At 38.2% G+C, this 14,375-nt stretch overlaps 1 protein-coding gene across 1 annotated transcript; it reads right to left on the reverse strand.

Moving 5' to 3' along the window:
- Positions 1-386: 386 nt before the first annotated feature.
- On the reverse strand, positions 387-14,318 carry wif1 (wnt inhibitory factor 1). The gene is made up of 10 exons (XM_026923434.3): positions 13,945-14,318; positions 13,585-13,727; positions 10,984-11,092; positions 10,669-10,809; positions 8,483-8,578; positions 7,307-7,402; positions 6,812-6,907; positions 3,303-3,398; positions 2,138-2,233; positions 387-1,195 (listed from the first exon to the last, which is right to left on the reverse strand). The coding sequence occupies exons 1-10, from the start codon at positions 14,084-14,086 to the stop codon at positions 1,065-1,067; spliced, it is 1,146 nt and encodes a 381-aa protein (XP_026779235.3). The 5' UTR covers positions 14,087-14,318; the 3' UTR covers positions 387-1,064.
- Positions 14,319-14,375: the final 57 nt, after the last annotated feature.

Below are 14,375 nucleotides of genomic sequence, written 5' to 3' on the forward strand. Positions count from 1 at the left end.
CTCAACAATTCTCAGACTGGTCAAAGGGTGTCGGTTAATTTTCTATAATAGCAGCTCTGACAGCAGTACTGGATGTAATTCATATTAATGCACTGTTTATAATAAATTGATTGTTCAACAACATTGGTTGTTATTTACCAAAGACAATGTATAATCAAAGTCTTGATATGGTGAAGCATTCTATAAGGAAACATTTATTTAACATTTATGGAAGGAGTCTCCAGTATCAGTGCTTTGTAATAGACTTTGTAATGAGTTTTCTGCCATGTGAGACTCTTCAACAAAGAGGATTTCCAGTTTCTCTGTAACATGAAAAGCTCCAGTCTCCAGGACTGGAGTTATTAACCCATGAGTTAAACAAGTCTCAGATTGGCAGCATGGACAGGGCTACTTTCTGTTCGCTGCCACACACTGGAAGAATAATGCACATTTCAGAACATAAATGAATAAAATTTTTATTTGAGTGGTATATCACCCACTTGATGATAACAGTCCATTACTAATTGCTTTTGTATGCCTATACACAGCTTATTTGCTTGTTATATAAAACTAAGTACTCATTGACTATACTACGTTGTCATAACATCTAAATATATTTCCATTTCATATGGCATATACACTACAGAGTACACCGAAAAAGGAACATAACAGATGGTGTTCAACAGTCTGTTCATTGTCTCCATATAGAAGAGAGAGTGATAAAGAGAAACAGACAGACTAGCCAACCCATGCACATGAGCTGAACACAGTAATTACCATCCTCAGTCAAATCATGCCCACATAAAAGAACTTCTGGCCTATAATATACTCCCTGTGATTCATGTCCACGTTTCCAGCAGAGGCACTCCCTCACAGTGTCTGCAGCACAGAAGGAGAGTCTGTCGGGGCTGAGAGATACTCTATCAAAGGACTTCTGAAAGGGAATACTGAGTACAAAAATAAAAAAGTCTGGTTCTGGTGGAAGCAGCAGTCTAAGATGGGGGCTCTCATGGAGAATGATGAGGATGAGTCCCTGAAGAGGCTGGGTCAGGGGCAGAGGGGGTCACAGAGGACAAGCAAGAAGCTTACACTACATAGTTGCTCTCTGATGGGCGGTTAGTGTCGGAGGAATCCTTGGTTTCTTTCTCTGATGTGGTGTGGGACTTGGACCTGGGGTTTGTCTGGCGGTGGAGGAATGACAATCCCCCACGATATCCTGGAAGAATAAAGAAATAAAATGAGCCTGATGCTTAATAATGAAAGATTTCTCAGCTTGTAGTCCGTTTGTGCTTATTTTAGTTAATCACTCATGAACTGCAAAACATTTAAAGAAGCCATTTGTCATTTTTATAGCCTTCTGTTGTCTGTCAAGTGAATTGCGATTTCCACTCTGATGAGTCTTCACACTCTGCTGAGCAACTTGTGAGTTGTCTTGTAAGAAAAAGGCAGAATTGAGCAGCTCTGTTCCAACTGAGGGACGGAGCTAATTTACAGACTGAAAAAATGTAAGCCTGAAATGAAGGAATTAGCCACATCCATTGCTTATACTTTTAAACATTACAACAGACTTATCTTACTCTTGAAAACACATGCACAAAATTCAGTACAACTGCAAGCATTGTAGCTGCAGCCAAAATCTGTTACAACTTATAAACTGTAATTTAACAGTATTTCTTAATTGATTTATCTCATTGTTTCCTGACTTTATATAATGAAAGCAACATGTTACAAAATACAGACTTCTGTTTGTGTTGATGTGCAAAATGTTACTAAGAAACTTCTAATAATAATAATAATAATAGTACAAAAATGCCTGGAAATAGTAAGCTATAAGACCTTTAATGCCTGGAACCACATGTGGGGTAAAGGGAACAGAGGCAGATGGTGGCTAGCAATTACATGAAGACTGTAATATGAACCCTTTCCTCCACCGATGAAGGGTTGAGAAAAACAAAGCTGCAGCGAGGAGCCAGTCCTACCCAACATACCACTCTCACTTTCACTTGAGCCTCCGGAAGCACCGGAGCAGGCTCTAGAGTTACCGTGGATTAAATGTGCTCATGTGTTTACGGCTTGTAGTTAGTAGCTGAGGCTTGGGAAAGTGGCTTTAGGGCTGAGGGGGTTTAGGATGAACACTGTGATCAGGTTCCTCACTCACTCTTACTACAGTGACGTCCGTGCCAACCCTCCTGGCACTGACACCTGTTGGGCTCCACGCAGGTCCCGTGTGCTCCACAGCTGGGCTCGCAGACAGCTGCATACACACACACACACACACACACACACACAGAGCGCATAAATAGAGACACAATGTTTAGCCACAGGATTTAGAGGGGAAGTGTTGCTGTTCATAATCTCCTCTACGGGCCCACAGACCACCAGCTGTTCATTAAACAACAATTTTTCTGTGTGTATGTGTGTGTCTAGAAGCACCTCGAAATGCCCTTAATATAATATAATATAATATAATATAATATAATATAATATAATATAATATAATATAATATAATATAATATAATATAATATAATATAATATAATATAATAGAGAAAATAAAAATTTAATAGAAATTCTGAAGATAAATAATAATGAATAAATTCTAAAAATAAGAATAAAGTGACAATTAAATATACAATCAAAAAATAAATAAGAAAATAGTAATAAGGACTTAAGTAAAGCAGGGAATAGTAGCACAGAAAAAAAAAATATTTGTAAAATTAGTACGTAAAAAGTAAAATTTGTATATAATACAAATAAAAATAAACAAATAAATGCTAATAAATTATCAAATACAACAAACATAAAACCAGAGACAAGCTAGAGTAAAAAGATATGGCTTAAGCTGCTTTTTAAAATTGCTAACTGATGATGCTCGTAGTTTAGGAGCACTTATACTACACTGAAATCTGTTTCATTACTTCTTCTGTATTTTGTCTTGGAACAGAAAATAATCCTGTGTTTGATGATCTTAGAATTCCTTAAAAGAGGAACCATAAGAAAGTCCTAGTCCATTTATAAATAAAAGGACAGTAAAATGTATGCAGTGGTATTGAACAGGAAGTCAGTAAAGTGCTGTGAGTACTGAAGTAATCTGTTCGTTCCTCTGTGTTTGAGTAAAAGCGCTTGCTGCTGCATTCTGTTCAAACTGTAATTTGTCTACGCTCTTTTTAGGTAAGCCAATCTGAGTCAATTTGTGGTAAGGCATGATTTTGGCAGTGTTTGTAAGATGAAAAAAAAACCCTCATGAAATTTAAAAAAAGGTTATTAAAAATTTGCAGAGGTCAAATTCGAAAAAGAATAGTGAAAGAGGAATATTTTCTCACCTTTTGAGCACATATCTCCGTGGTAGCCTTTGCTGCACTTGCATTTGTTCTTTCCTATACATTTGCCTCCGTTTCTGCATTGCTGACGGCATTTACCTACGGTAAAAACGATAGTTACACACTGCCTCTGGACACACCACCATGTACAGTACGATACTGACCAACAGCTCATGCTAAACTCTAGTACAATATAGTTTGGGTTAAATGGTTTAGATGAAGCTCTTCTCTGTTATTCTAATCTGTGTGAAGTTGAGATGTGCTGTGAGAGCTATCACTTCACACATGATACACAGCTGATACTGACATTCTCTTAGTAACTGAGCCTGTGTGAATCTTTTTGTTAAGAGTAATGTCAAAAGATGGGCTTTAACACAATCTGTGTTATGTTTTGCAAAGATCTGTCTATTTACAGCAACACAAAATCCATCAATATGAAATCTACGTGTAAAATCTGAGCCGACACTGACATCAGCCATGATTGGATATCTGATTATTGGATAGTGTATTGGATGGACAGAAACTATTTATTATTGAGTGATGTAGAAAAAGACAAAGAAACATAACAGATTCAGTTCTGTGCCTTTCTGTATCTTCTTCTGCTCTAAAAGTTAACACATGAAAAAAAAAAAACAGGCCTGGATTTAGTGATTTCCATGTGAAACCATTAAGCAGTGGAAACTGTGCATCGTGCATCTTATAAAGACAATAATTACACCAATTTTGTTTTTACAGCTGTTAGGTAATTAACAGCCTATAATGTGATGTAAAAGTAGAAAGTAATTGAAATGAGGTAAGGGGAAATTTGATTCTTTTGTAAAACAGAAGTGTGCAGATGGACATCTTTCTAAATGCTTGATATTCCCCTACGTGTTGTGAGCTACAGACTTTTTTTTATGCCTAAAACTATAAGCATCAGTGAAATCTTTATCCATGGAAAAACAATATGTGATATCTTTCTTACAACATGTCTTCACAGAGACGGGAAGTTTTTAGAGAAAGCATGTTACCTAATCCTAGAGGGGACTAGAGGCGTGCTTCTATTCCAGTAGAGTAGCTGTTCCAGTCACAGACAGAGATAAATCTGGGAAATACTATTGAACTAAGCTTAATCTGTGCCATAGATATATTATATACTTTAATGTCTTAATGGTATTTCCCCTTAGATATCAGGTAACAGGAGTACATGAACTACAGAGCTGAATGGAAATGATTAATAGTGTGAAAACATCCTGTCTCTGTCTCTGAGCTAGAGGGGACGGGGGGTTGGGGTTAAGGAAGGATGACTGGAAAGGAAAGGATGAAGCAAAACCAGACTATACATATATGTGTATATATATATATATATATATATATATATATATATATATATATATATATATATATACATATATACATACATACACACACGCACACTCACACACAGTCACACAGTACTGTGCAAAAGTCTTAGGTGCCCTATTTTTTTTTTAGTACAAACTTTTTTAGATTTTTAGGTTATGACTTCTACATTATTGATTCAGTACAAAAACATTTTAGATTCCAAACATTAGTTTTCCAGCACAAAGTTAAATGTTACAGAAAAATGTTTGTATGTCAGTAAAGAAAGCAGCAGATTCCATAAGAGACACTTTTCAGATAAAAACATAATGAAGGCTGCTGGGTTTCGCTGCAGAAATAAGAAGCGAGTCGACAGTCAAAGTCTCCAGAAGAACTGTGGCTGCTTCTGCAAGATGCTCAGTAACACTTACAGCTCAGAGAATGTTTTTTTTTTTACAGCAAAGGGTCGTCACACCAAATATTGATAATATTGACTTTGTTTCATTTATTACTGTTTACTGCTCGCTGTAGTGTATATATATATATATAGAGTCATGCTTCTATTCTTCTATTCTTCTATGCTTCTATAATATATATATATATATATAATTTAATGATCTCTATATATATATATATATATATATATATATATATATATATATATATATATATATATATATATATATATATATATATAAAAGGTTTTGAAATATATGAAATAAAGAAAAGAAAGTAAACTTTCAATAGTTAATATCCAAGATTCTGCACTAAGTCTAGGTCCGTATTTAAATAGAAGCAAATTTGTCTATGTTAACTGCTTTGTAGAAAAGATCAGATTTTCCTCATGCCTAATCTGAAGCATTCAGATGTGTTCATTAGTGTCATTCTTATGGATTTTATGTAAAAATAGATCATAAGGTTTTGCACAAACTTGTGGATAAATGTTGCTTAAATCAAAGAAATACCATCTTGTTATAGAAACTCAGTTCATTTACATTCATTTTCATTTACATCAGTTGTGTTAGAATCAGCCTTAAAGTCGTAACTGGCTAACTACCACTAACAGCACAACATTTTGAGCTCATGGGCTGGAATTTAGCGCTCATTGTTTGTTAAATTATGTCACGTTTGCCCATGTAGGTGCTGGCCCATTTGGCATTAGTGTGAGAACACACTTCAGTTAGCGAGTTTATTTGGGGGGCGTCTCTGGAGACAATGTGTGGTAATGTGACCATTACGACTGAGCGACAAATGCAAGGGCTTTCCTTTTTCCTTACCATCAGACACTGGAACATGAAGTGATAAAGATTTATTATTTCTTATTCTTATATCTCAGTTCACCTGAAACTTACAATTAAACTTCTGTAAGTATGTTTTAATCATTAATATAAATAACCCAGGTCCCTGATGTTCTCTCCAGAGTTTTGGAAGAAAAACATCCTCCACTAGATGAACTGCGTATGATCCTTTAAATTAAATCGAGGCCTGATCCAGCAGCCATATTTTGTGCAGACTTCCTACCCAACATAAATATTCTCTTTTATCTGAAAGTTATCTCTCGCTCTATCCAAGAATTTATGAGTCTTCCATTTTAGATAGCTGCACTCCTGAATCTGGTTGGATTGTTTGATATTTTTTTGTGTATCATCAGTGTAGCAGTGAAAGCCAAAAGTCTAATGGTGTGTATATAAATGGAGAATAAAATAGGATCTAAAACAGAACCATGTGGAACACCCTAGTGCACTTTTCTCTGCTCTGAACAAGCTCCATTAACACTAAAAAAACTGGTAATTGTCCATCAAGTAAGATCTACACCAGGCAAGAACATTGTTTAAACCAACTGGGTTTTAAACTTTTGCATTAAAATATAATGGATAATAGGGACAAATGCTGCACTGAAGCACAAAAATACCAAATAATAAACATATCTACATAAATAATATAAATCAACATTTAAAAAAAATCTAAGGAAAGCAGTAGATCATTAACCAGTGAGCAGTGCTGATTCTTTTCATTCTTTTAAACTTTTTTTAACCTTAGTTAAAAAAGTTAGTGTGTTGGAAGATGAGTGGTAATTATAGGGGTCACGGCAGTCAGGATGCTGTAGGAGATACTTGAGTGATTGAGTGACAAATATATTATGTTGAAACTCTTATTAAGAGATGATTTACAAGAGCTCTGATTGTACTCACTCATTTCACAGCGTACACCCTCGAATCCAGCAGGGCAAATACATTTCCCAGGATGGAAACACGTCCCGCCGTTTAAACATGTAGTGCTGCAGTTTGCTGCAAACCAAGCAGGAGAATTTTATCTAAAGGTTTATTCTGTATATAAATGTGCAATACACTTCTCAGAAAAATCATAATAAACTGTACCTTTCCTTGTCACTGGGGTGGTGTGTATCTTTTGTGTGTATCTTGTACACTGTAATGTGAATGCAGTTTACCTTTAAAAACAATTTAAGGTTCATAATTGGACCTTAAGAACCACTCAAGTACCTCGAATTAGGTTTTAGAGCAATACTTAAATGTACACTACATGCACATTTCCAGGCAAAACATACACAATAACAATACAGAAGATGTGTCAATGAGGGCAGCCCAATGAAAAGAAAAGGTATAGTTTATTACCCTTTTATCTGAGAGTGTATGCTGCCCCGGAAACATAATTATAAAGTCCCGTACCTTTCTCACAGCTGGCTCCATAGTAGCCAGGAGGACAAATACACACTCCTGGACTCATGCACATACCTCCATTCAGGCATCTTGGTGAACATAAGGCTGGGAGACACACACAAGTGGATATCACTGTGATGTATTTTACATTTACCCCAAATGCATAACACTTCATGATATGATAAAGGGTTCCTTGAGGTTTCTTTGGATGATTGATGGCTCTAGCTTTTATAAAGAGGTTTTACTTGGCACCATTGTGAAGGTTCTGCATAGGGTTTCTCCAGAGGAACAAATCAAAGGACCTTCAGGGTGTAAGATGCAGTATAGACCAGGGGTTCTCAAACTTGTCAAATAAATTCCATGGACTCCATCATTCCAGATTTATTTCATGGAAAGTACTTAAATGTGTATAATAATATTTTGTCTATTTTCATTCCAGAGCTTTTCATTATATATACATTAGTTTTATGCCTACTTGTTTTTGATATTTGGATTAAACCCATTAAATTCCAGTGACCAGTCAAATAGACTAATAACTGTATGAACTCAATAATAAATATAATAACTTTAATAATTGTCGGTTGTGATTTCCACTGCTGTAACTAAATTTAAGGCACAGACTCGTGGCTATGCTTCACGGACCCCTGGGGGTCCCCAGATCCTACCTTGAGACCGACTCGTATAGACATTGTCTATATCTATTTTATGGATTTCAAAATGGTATAGTGACTGCTGAAATTAAGCAACAGCTTTAAAGCAAGTGAAAACAGTTTTTTATGAAAAACTTATTTTATGAAAAATATCATATTTATAGAAAACAATTATTTATAGAAAAATCTTTTATGATACACATCCCCCCCAGTATTAAATCCGATCCAACATATCACTGGTCTCTTGTCCGAAAAAAAAGTGTAGCAAAGGTGAGTTTCAGGTGTTTCAAAGGGACAAAGAGGAACTTGAAAACACTTTCTCTGAAGCTGCAAACTAACGAAAAACACATGGTATTGCCACCCAACCTGCTGTGTAGTTATTATATGGGAAACATCTGAATATTTATGTGCATGCTTTGTAATCTACATAAGACGTTTGGACTTTGGTGTATGCTGGCCAGGTGCAATACAATTTTATATATATATTTATATATACTTTATTTAATTCATTTAATGCAGGATTGCAGGCTTTTACCTTTTTCACAATGTGTGCCATAGAAACCGTCCTGACACTCACAGACATGCCTCTCGCTGCAGTAGCCTCCATTCCTACAGCCGCCAGGACACTTTGCTTCAGAGGGAGAGAGGAGAATAAAGAGATGGTGAGGGCTCTTCACTCTCGGCTTTTTTCATCACTTTAAGGGTCCTACACAGGCATCTGAATTCACTCACACACACATGCCTTCAAAGGAAGCAAACATCAGTGCTTGAAAAGGAAGAGTGAAACGCAAAGGCTTTGAGGTGAAACCACAATGTCAGCAAGTCTGTCAAATATGCCATTTCAGATCTAGCCCTTTAAATCTGGACTGCTGTGGTCTAGCACGGATCGTGTCCTAATTCTGCACGCTGTTTCTGAAAGCCATGTGTTCTAGTCACATTAAAGGATCATTCCATGGAAACAAGTGTAGCTTCCAGACGTGTTTTAAAAACAATTTCCTCTCTTTCTACAAGCAGTAGCGGTGTCTGGAATATTTGCAACAGCTGACCGGCTGCCCTAAGGGGAACCTGGCACCAACTTTCATTCTTCTGCTACAGAAATAAAACACATATGGAATATTTGTCTCATCTTTTCGAGAAACAAATCTTGTCTGAGTCCAGTTTTGGCCTAGCCTCCGGCCACAGTCACGACAGAATCCCTGCTCACAACGACGGTGGTGTATTTTCCTGTGTTTTGATCATTAGGGCACCTTCAGCTGTCACTGGCGAACGTGCTGCTTCCTCCCCACAGGGAGACCTCAGCCAGATGGACCATTTGATCTGTGGAGTGTGTGTGGAGGAGGGTGTGTAAGGAATGCAACGCTAGGTGTGTGTGCTGGGGGGGTCATGGGCTGCAGCTGGCAGATTTCACATGACATCATGGGCCAGCCATGGCCTTTGTGTGTGAAACGCAGCGGGACCCGTATCACATCTCTCCTTCTCTTTTACATCAATTCTTAAAGTGATCTCAAACACATTAGGCATCAGACACATGTTTCAGTCTGTGTGTGCTACAAGATCGTTCTTCAGATACATGCACTTTCTTTCTATTAATGCAAACCACTGTTATGTTGGGCTTAGATTAGCTGCATTTCGACACGGGAAGATCCACTGACTGTTTCTACTGAGGGTTGACCACAAACCACAACATTAGTTATCTATCATCAGACAGAGAGCAGAGGCTGTGCCTTGGTGCCCAAAGCCATTGAACTTACCCAGCTTTGCATGTTCTCCAGATAGACGAGTTCTCACAAAGAAAAACATGCACAGCTAATAATAAAGTCATTTGGTGCACCAATCCATAGAACTTTGAACATGAATTAAAGAGATCTTTTTAAAAATGTTTTTTATTCCTATAAATAGGAATAAAACAAACCAGGGTGTTATAGGAAAAGGATCAATGACTACCAAAGCAAAGGTTATTATTTTCTTATAACAGAATATTCCAAAGTATTTTATTCCTCTTATACCACAGCAATTTGCCAATCAATTTCAATTTTTTATTTATTAATCAAAAACATGCCATACATTAAAAGCAGTTATAGTTACATTTAAAGCATCCACAAAAAAAGTTAATTTCTGTTATGCCTTACGTTATAGCAGCTATAAACACTCATTCCCTCACCAGTCTCTCTTTTTATCTCTCTTGAAGTTAATAATACATGTTACAGAGAAACCACAAAACAAAAAGTCCTCTGTCCTGAAGACTCTCATTGCAGCCTTAGTTCTGATTGTTACAAAGTCATGGCAATGAAGACTCCTTCCATAAATGTTGAATAAATGTTTCCTTACAGAACGCTTCACCAAGTCAACGATTATGCATTTTTATTTGTTAAATAACAGCATTTCATAATGTGTTATAATGCGGAACCTCTGACATACAAGTTCCTCTGAATTAGCTGTTACTATCGAAACAATAACATATCTGAATAAGTGCATTAATATAAAATGAGTGCATTAATAAAAATAAATAAATAAATAAATAAATAAATCAGCCTTGATGGTATAGAACATTAATCAACAAATCAAACCAGTTATATCTGAGGATTCTACAGTGCTGTAGTATAAGAACCTTTATATCGGCTGTATGCACTTGTATGTCACAAAAGAACATGCATCTTTAATTCTTCCCTTTCTTAAACGGTCTGAAAACAAATCCAGAATGAGTAGTGTGAAGGAGCTAACCTTTTTGGCAGGTCTTAAAGAAGATGGCATTGTGTGGGGTCCTGAGAACGATGTTTCCACCCCTGTCCATTACCAGAACAGTGACCTCAAATGCTGCAACTCCATCTTGCTCGCCTCGGCACGGGAAGCCTACCTGAACCACTGAGTAAACAAAAACTCATTCACTATATTTTATTGTGGACTATCAAACATCCATTAATGCATTTCCCATACTGGCTGTCCTCTAATATTTTCAATCAAGATACAAAAATGCTGAATGTGCTACAAGCTAAAGATACGTCTATAGTCATATATATTCAGCAAATGCTTTTTCACCTGAGGTTTTGTGAGGTACAGAGCCTAAGAGCGGGACGTTGACGATGGGGTCGTCCATGATGTCCTTGTCAAAGGAACGCAGACTCTGGAACTCGTAGAAGTAATCCTCCTGCAGTGGAATAAGACATGGTCTTTGCTCTTCCCCTTTTCAAATAACAAAAGTTTTGAAAGCTGCTGCGGCTGAAGTGTGGGCCTCTGCTGTCCTCCTGCTGAAGGAGGGCACTTGGGGCCAATGAAAGCACGATGAAAAGAGAGGTTACGGATTTGTAAATTTGATTATGCTGCGTAACTCATTACAACAGAGGAGCACATATATCTACAAGGAGTGAATGCACCCTCCTGCTTTCTGTGTGTGGATATGAATTGGCTTATTTGTTCCAAAGGGAATGAGGCTTTACTCTCTAAATAATGTTCTCAAAGCTTTGAAAATTACACACTTGTCAGAGTGGCTGTGATGGCATGGCAGAAAAACACACATTCACACACTCACACACACACACACACACACACACACACACGCACACATAATGTCCCTAAAGAAGATGAAAGCAAAAGATGACAATTTTTTCTGTCTCCATCTTTTTTTCTCCTTCTTCTTCCAATCTATTTTAGATTTCTGGAGCACGGTGGTGTTTGATGAAGGGAAAGTACACAGGCTGTGTGGAGAGCTTCGCTAATCCTTCTGCTGAATGGTAATAACCAACACAGATAACTCTCGCCGCCAGCCTTTCATGCCCGAGGTCTTTGTTCTTAAGCCTCAGCGGCAGGCTTTGAAGTGTGGAGTAACAGAGCCAAGGAAAGATAGAACCCTCTCTCTTTCGCTCTCCTTCTGCACACTTCTCTCTCCCTCTTTAACCCCACTTCTGTCTTTTTCAGTGAGTCAACATGCCATTTGTGGATTATGATCTCATTGTCCACGGGCATGTCATTTGCTAAAGCCGTCAGGATCTAACAAATCAGCTGAAAAAAAAAAAACCTTGATCCAACATATTAATTTTTTTTTCATTATGGTTCATCTTCTGATCATTTAGCAAGGTGAATTTTCCTTCCAGTTTATTATTATTTTTTTTTATCCTGAAACCTGTCTTTATGATTTGAATTATCTGGTTCTACTGAATATTGAGATATAAATGTGTAAATTCATTCATTTATTCATTCATTCATTCATCTTCAGTATCTACTTTACAACATGGCCTATCCAAAGCCTATCCTGGGCACACTGGGTGCAAGGCGGGAATACACTCTAGATGTGATACCAGTCCATCACAGGGCACCACACACACACACACACACACACACACACACATTTACACACTCATTTACATCTAGGGAAACATGCTGTGCTTGAGAAGTGAGAAGAAAAAAAAACACATGGACACAAGGAGAACTTGTGAAACTCTGCAAGGACAGTAACCTCAGCTCAGGTTTGAAGCAGGAACCCTGGAGCTGTGAGGTGTTTCCATGGGTTACTTGAAATATTCCAGTTAAAACAGTGATATCCTAAATCTAATGTGCATAAAGTCACTTACACTCTATTTCCACTTAATTCTTAATAAAACCAGCACATTTAACCACGGGCCACTTCTGTGACAAAACTGTCAAGTGCTCCTCTAGTGGATGTCTCAGATGTATGAATTAGCATGTGATCGTGTAGCATTGGCATACCTTTAATGAGCACACTACAGAAACTTCAGCATGGACGCTTCAGCATGGAAGTATCATTCTGTTGTTTGTAATTGGTTCCAGCAGGACAAGGATCCTAACTGTGGTCCTGTGTGTCTGGAATCTATCACAGCTTTCAGCCTTTTAAAGTTAAGAGTTCAGATCAGTGTTCCGTGTGATGCTTGGTACTGAAACGCTTTGGGTTAGTTCCTTGCTGAAATACATCTAAACCTGATGAAGCTGAATCAGAGAAATCACCAGAGTGGCGAGACTTAAGTTCTGAATCACACGCCAGTATAAATGTGACATGATCATCCATTTTGCCTCTTGTATTGTAAATCCAGTGACCAACAGTGAGAGAATGAGAGTTAACAGCTCAAACACAGGTTCTGAATGGACCTCTGAGGCTACAACTAGTGGTGACTCAGCAGTCAGGATTCTGGACTACTGATAGGAAGGAGGTGAATTTGAACCACCAAGCTGCCAGATGTGCACAAAAGCGTCTGCCAGATGAATAAATGTATAATGTAAATGTAGATGTGAAAGGAAACAGGCGCCCAGGCACGAGCGTGCTGATGGTCCGGATGTTTGGGCCACGTGCCTGCAGCGGCGGATAAAGCAGGCGCGCGCTTTGATCCGTGATCCAGCAGCTTTAATGCACTGAGACCTCAAACACCGAGAGATGCAAATATAACAGTAAAAGTTACTTAGTGTAGTTATAGGTAACCGATTACTGCTTTATGATCAATAATTCATCAGTGAACCTGAGAAGCAGACGAATACAGCTGATAGTAAAACATCACTGTAACTTTTCACTGTAATGAATTTTTAACTGTAACCAGTATTTGGTAGTTTTTTACAGTAGAGATGGTAAAACAGCGATACTAAGCAGTTGAGATGAAGAGTGCAGGACATGCAGGCTGCAGATGGATGGCTTACCTGTGCATCAGTCACTCGCCAGGTGAAGTTAACGTGGTGGATGTGGACGGGGATGGAGGGCATCCGCTGCTGCGCTTTCCTGAAGTCATGCGTGAACGGGGCCATTTTACCCTCAGACACAATTAAAATATCCTCCTCGAAACCTGGCAAAACGGAACACTCAAGCTCTCAAACTCTGTTTCAGCTGAAATAATGACTTACACACAGACACGCGAGCAGTTCAACTCATTACCAACCGATTGCCCGAATAAAACTGCAGATAAGATGCTCTAGAGACTTATTATCCCAATTCTGGCACCATGAAATGCCTTCTTCCCCCTTTCTATCTTTCTTTCTTTCTTTTCTTTCTTTTTTTTTTACCTAATAATATCCTTGCTTGACTGGCATCAATCCACATGTACAGGCTTCCCTGCTCGGGGGCAGCTCCGACTATCAAACTCCTCAAAACTAGAATAAAGCAGGTCTTAAAACACAGCGGAAACAGGAGAGTCATTAAAGCCATTGCGCACAGTATTCCTGCTTAGACCCTGTGACCTGCTCTGTTTAATATTAATCCTCTTTATGCTGAAATCCTGCGCGTTAACTGGATCGTCACTGCGCGCGCTGTTTAGGGAATGAAATGTCCGCGCGCGTCTCAGTCTGCGGCTTTAAATACATCACCAGCTGTAAGGACCAGCTCTGACCACTGGGTGGCGCACAGAACCCGCACTGAACCCGCACAGAACCCGCACTGAACCCGCACAGAACCCGCACTGAGCCCACACTGAGCCCGCACTGAGCCCGCACAGAAC

This window comes from Pangasianodon hypophthalmus, chromosome 18 (genome assembly GCF_027358585.1).
Source record: "Pangasianodon hypophthalmus isolate fPanHyp1 chromosome 18, fPanHyp1.pri, whole genome shotgun sequence".
Classification (NCBI taxonomy): domain Eukaryota; kingdom Metazoa; phylum Chordata; class Actinopteri; order Siluriformes; family Pangasiidae; genus Pangasianodon; species Pangasianodon hypophthalmus.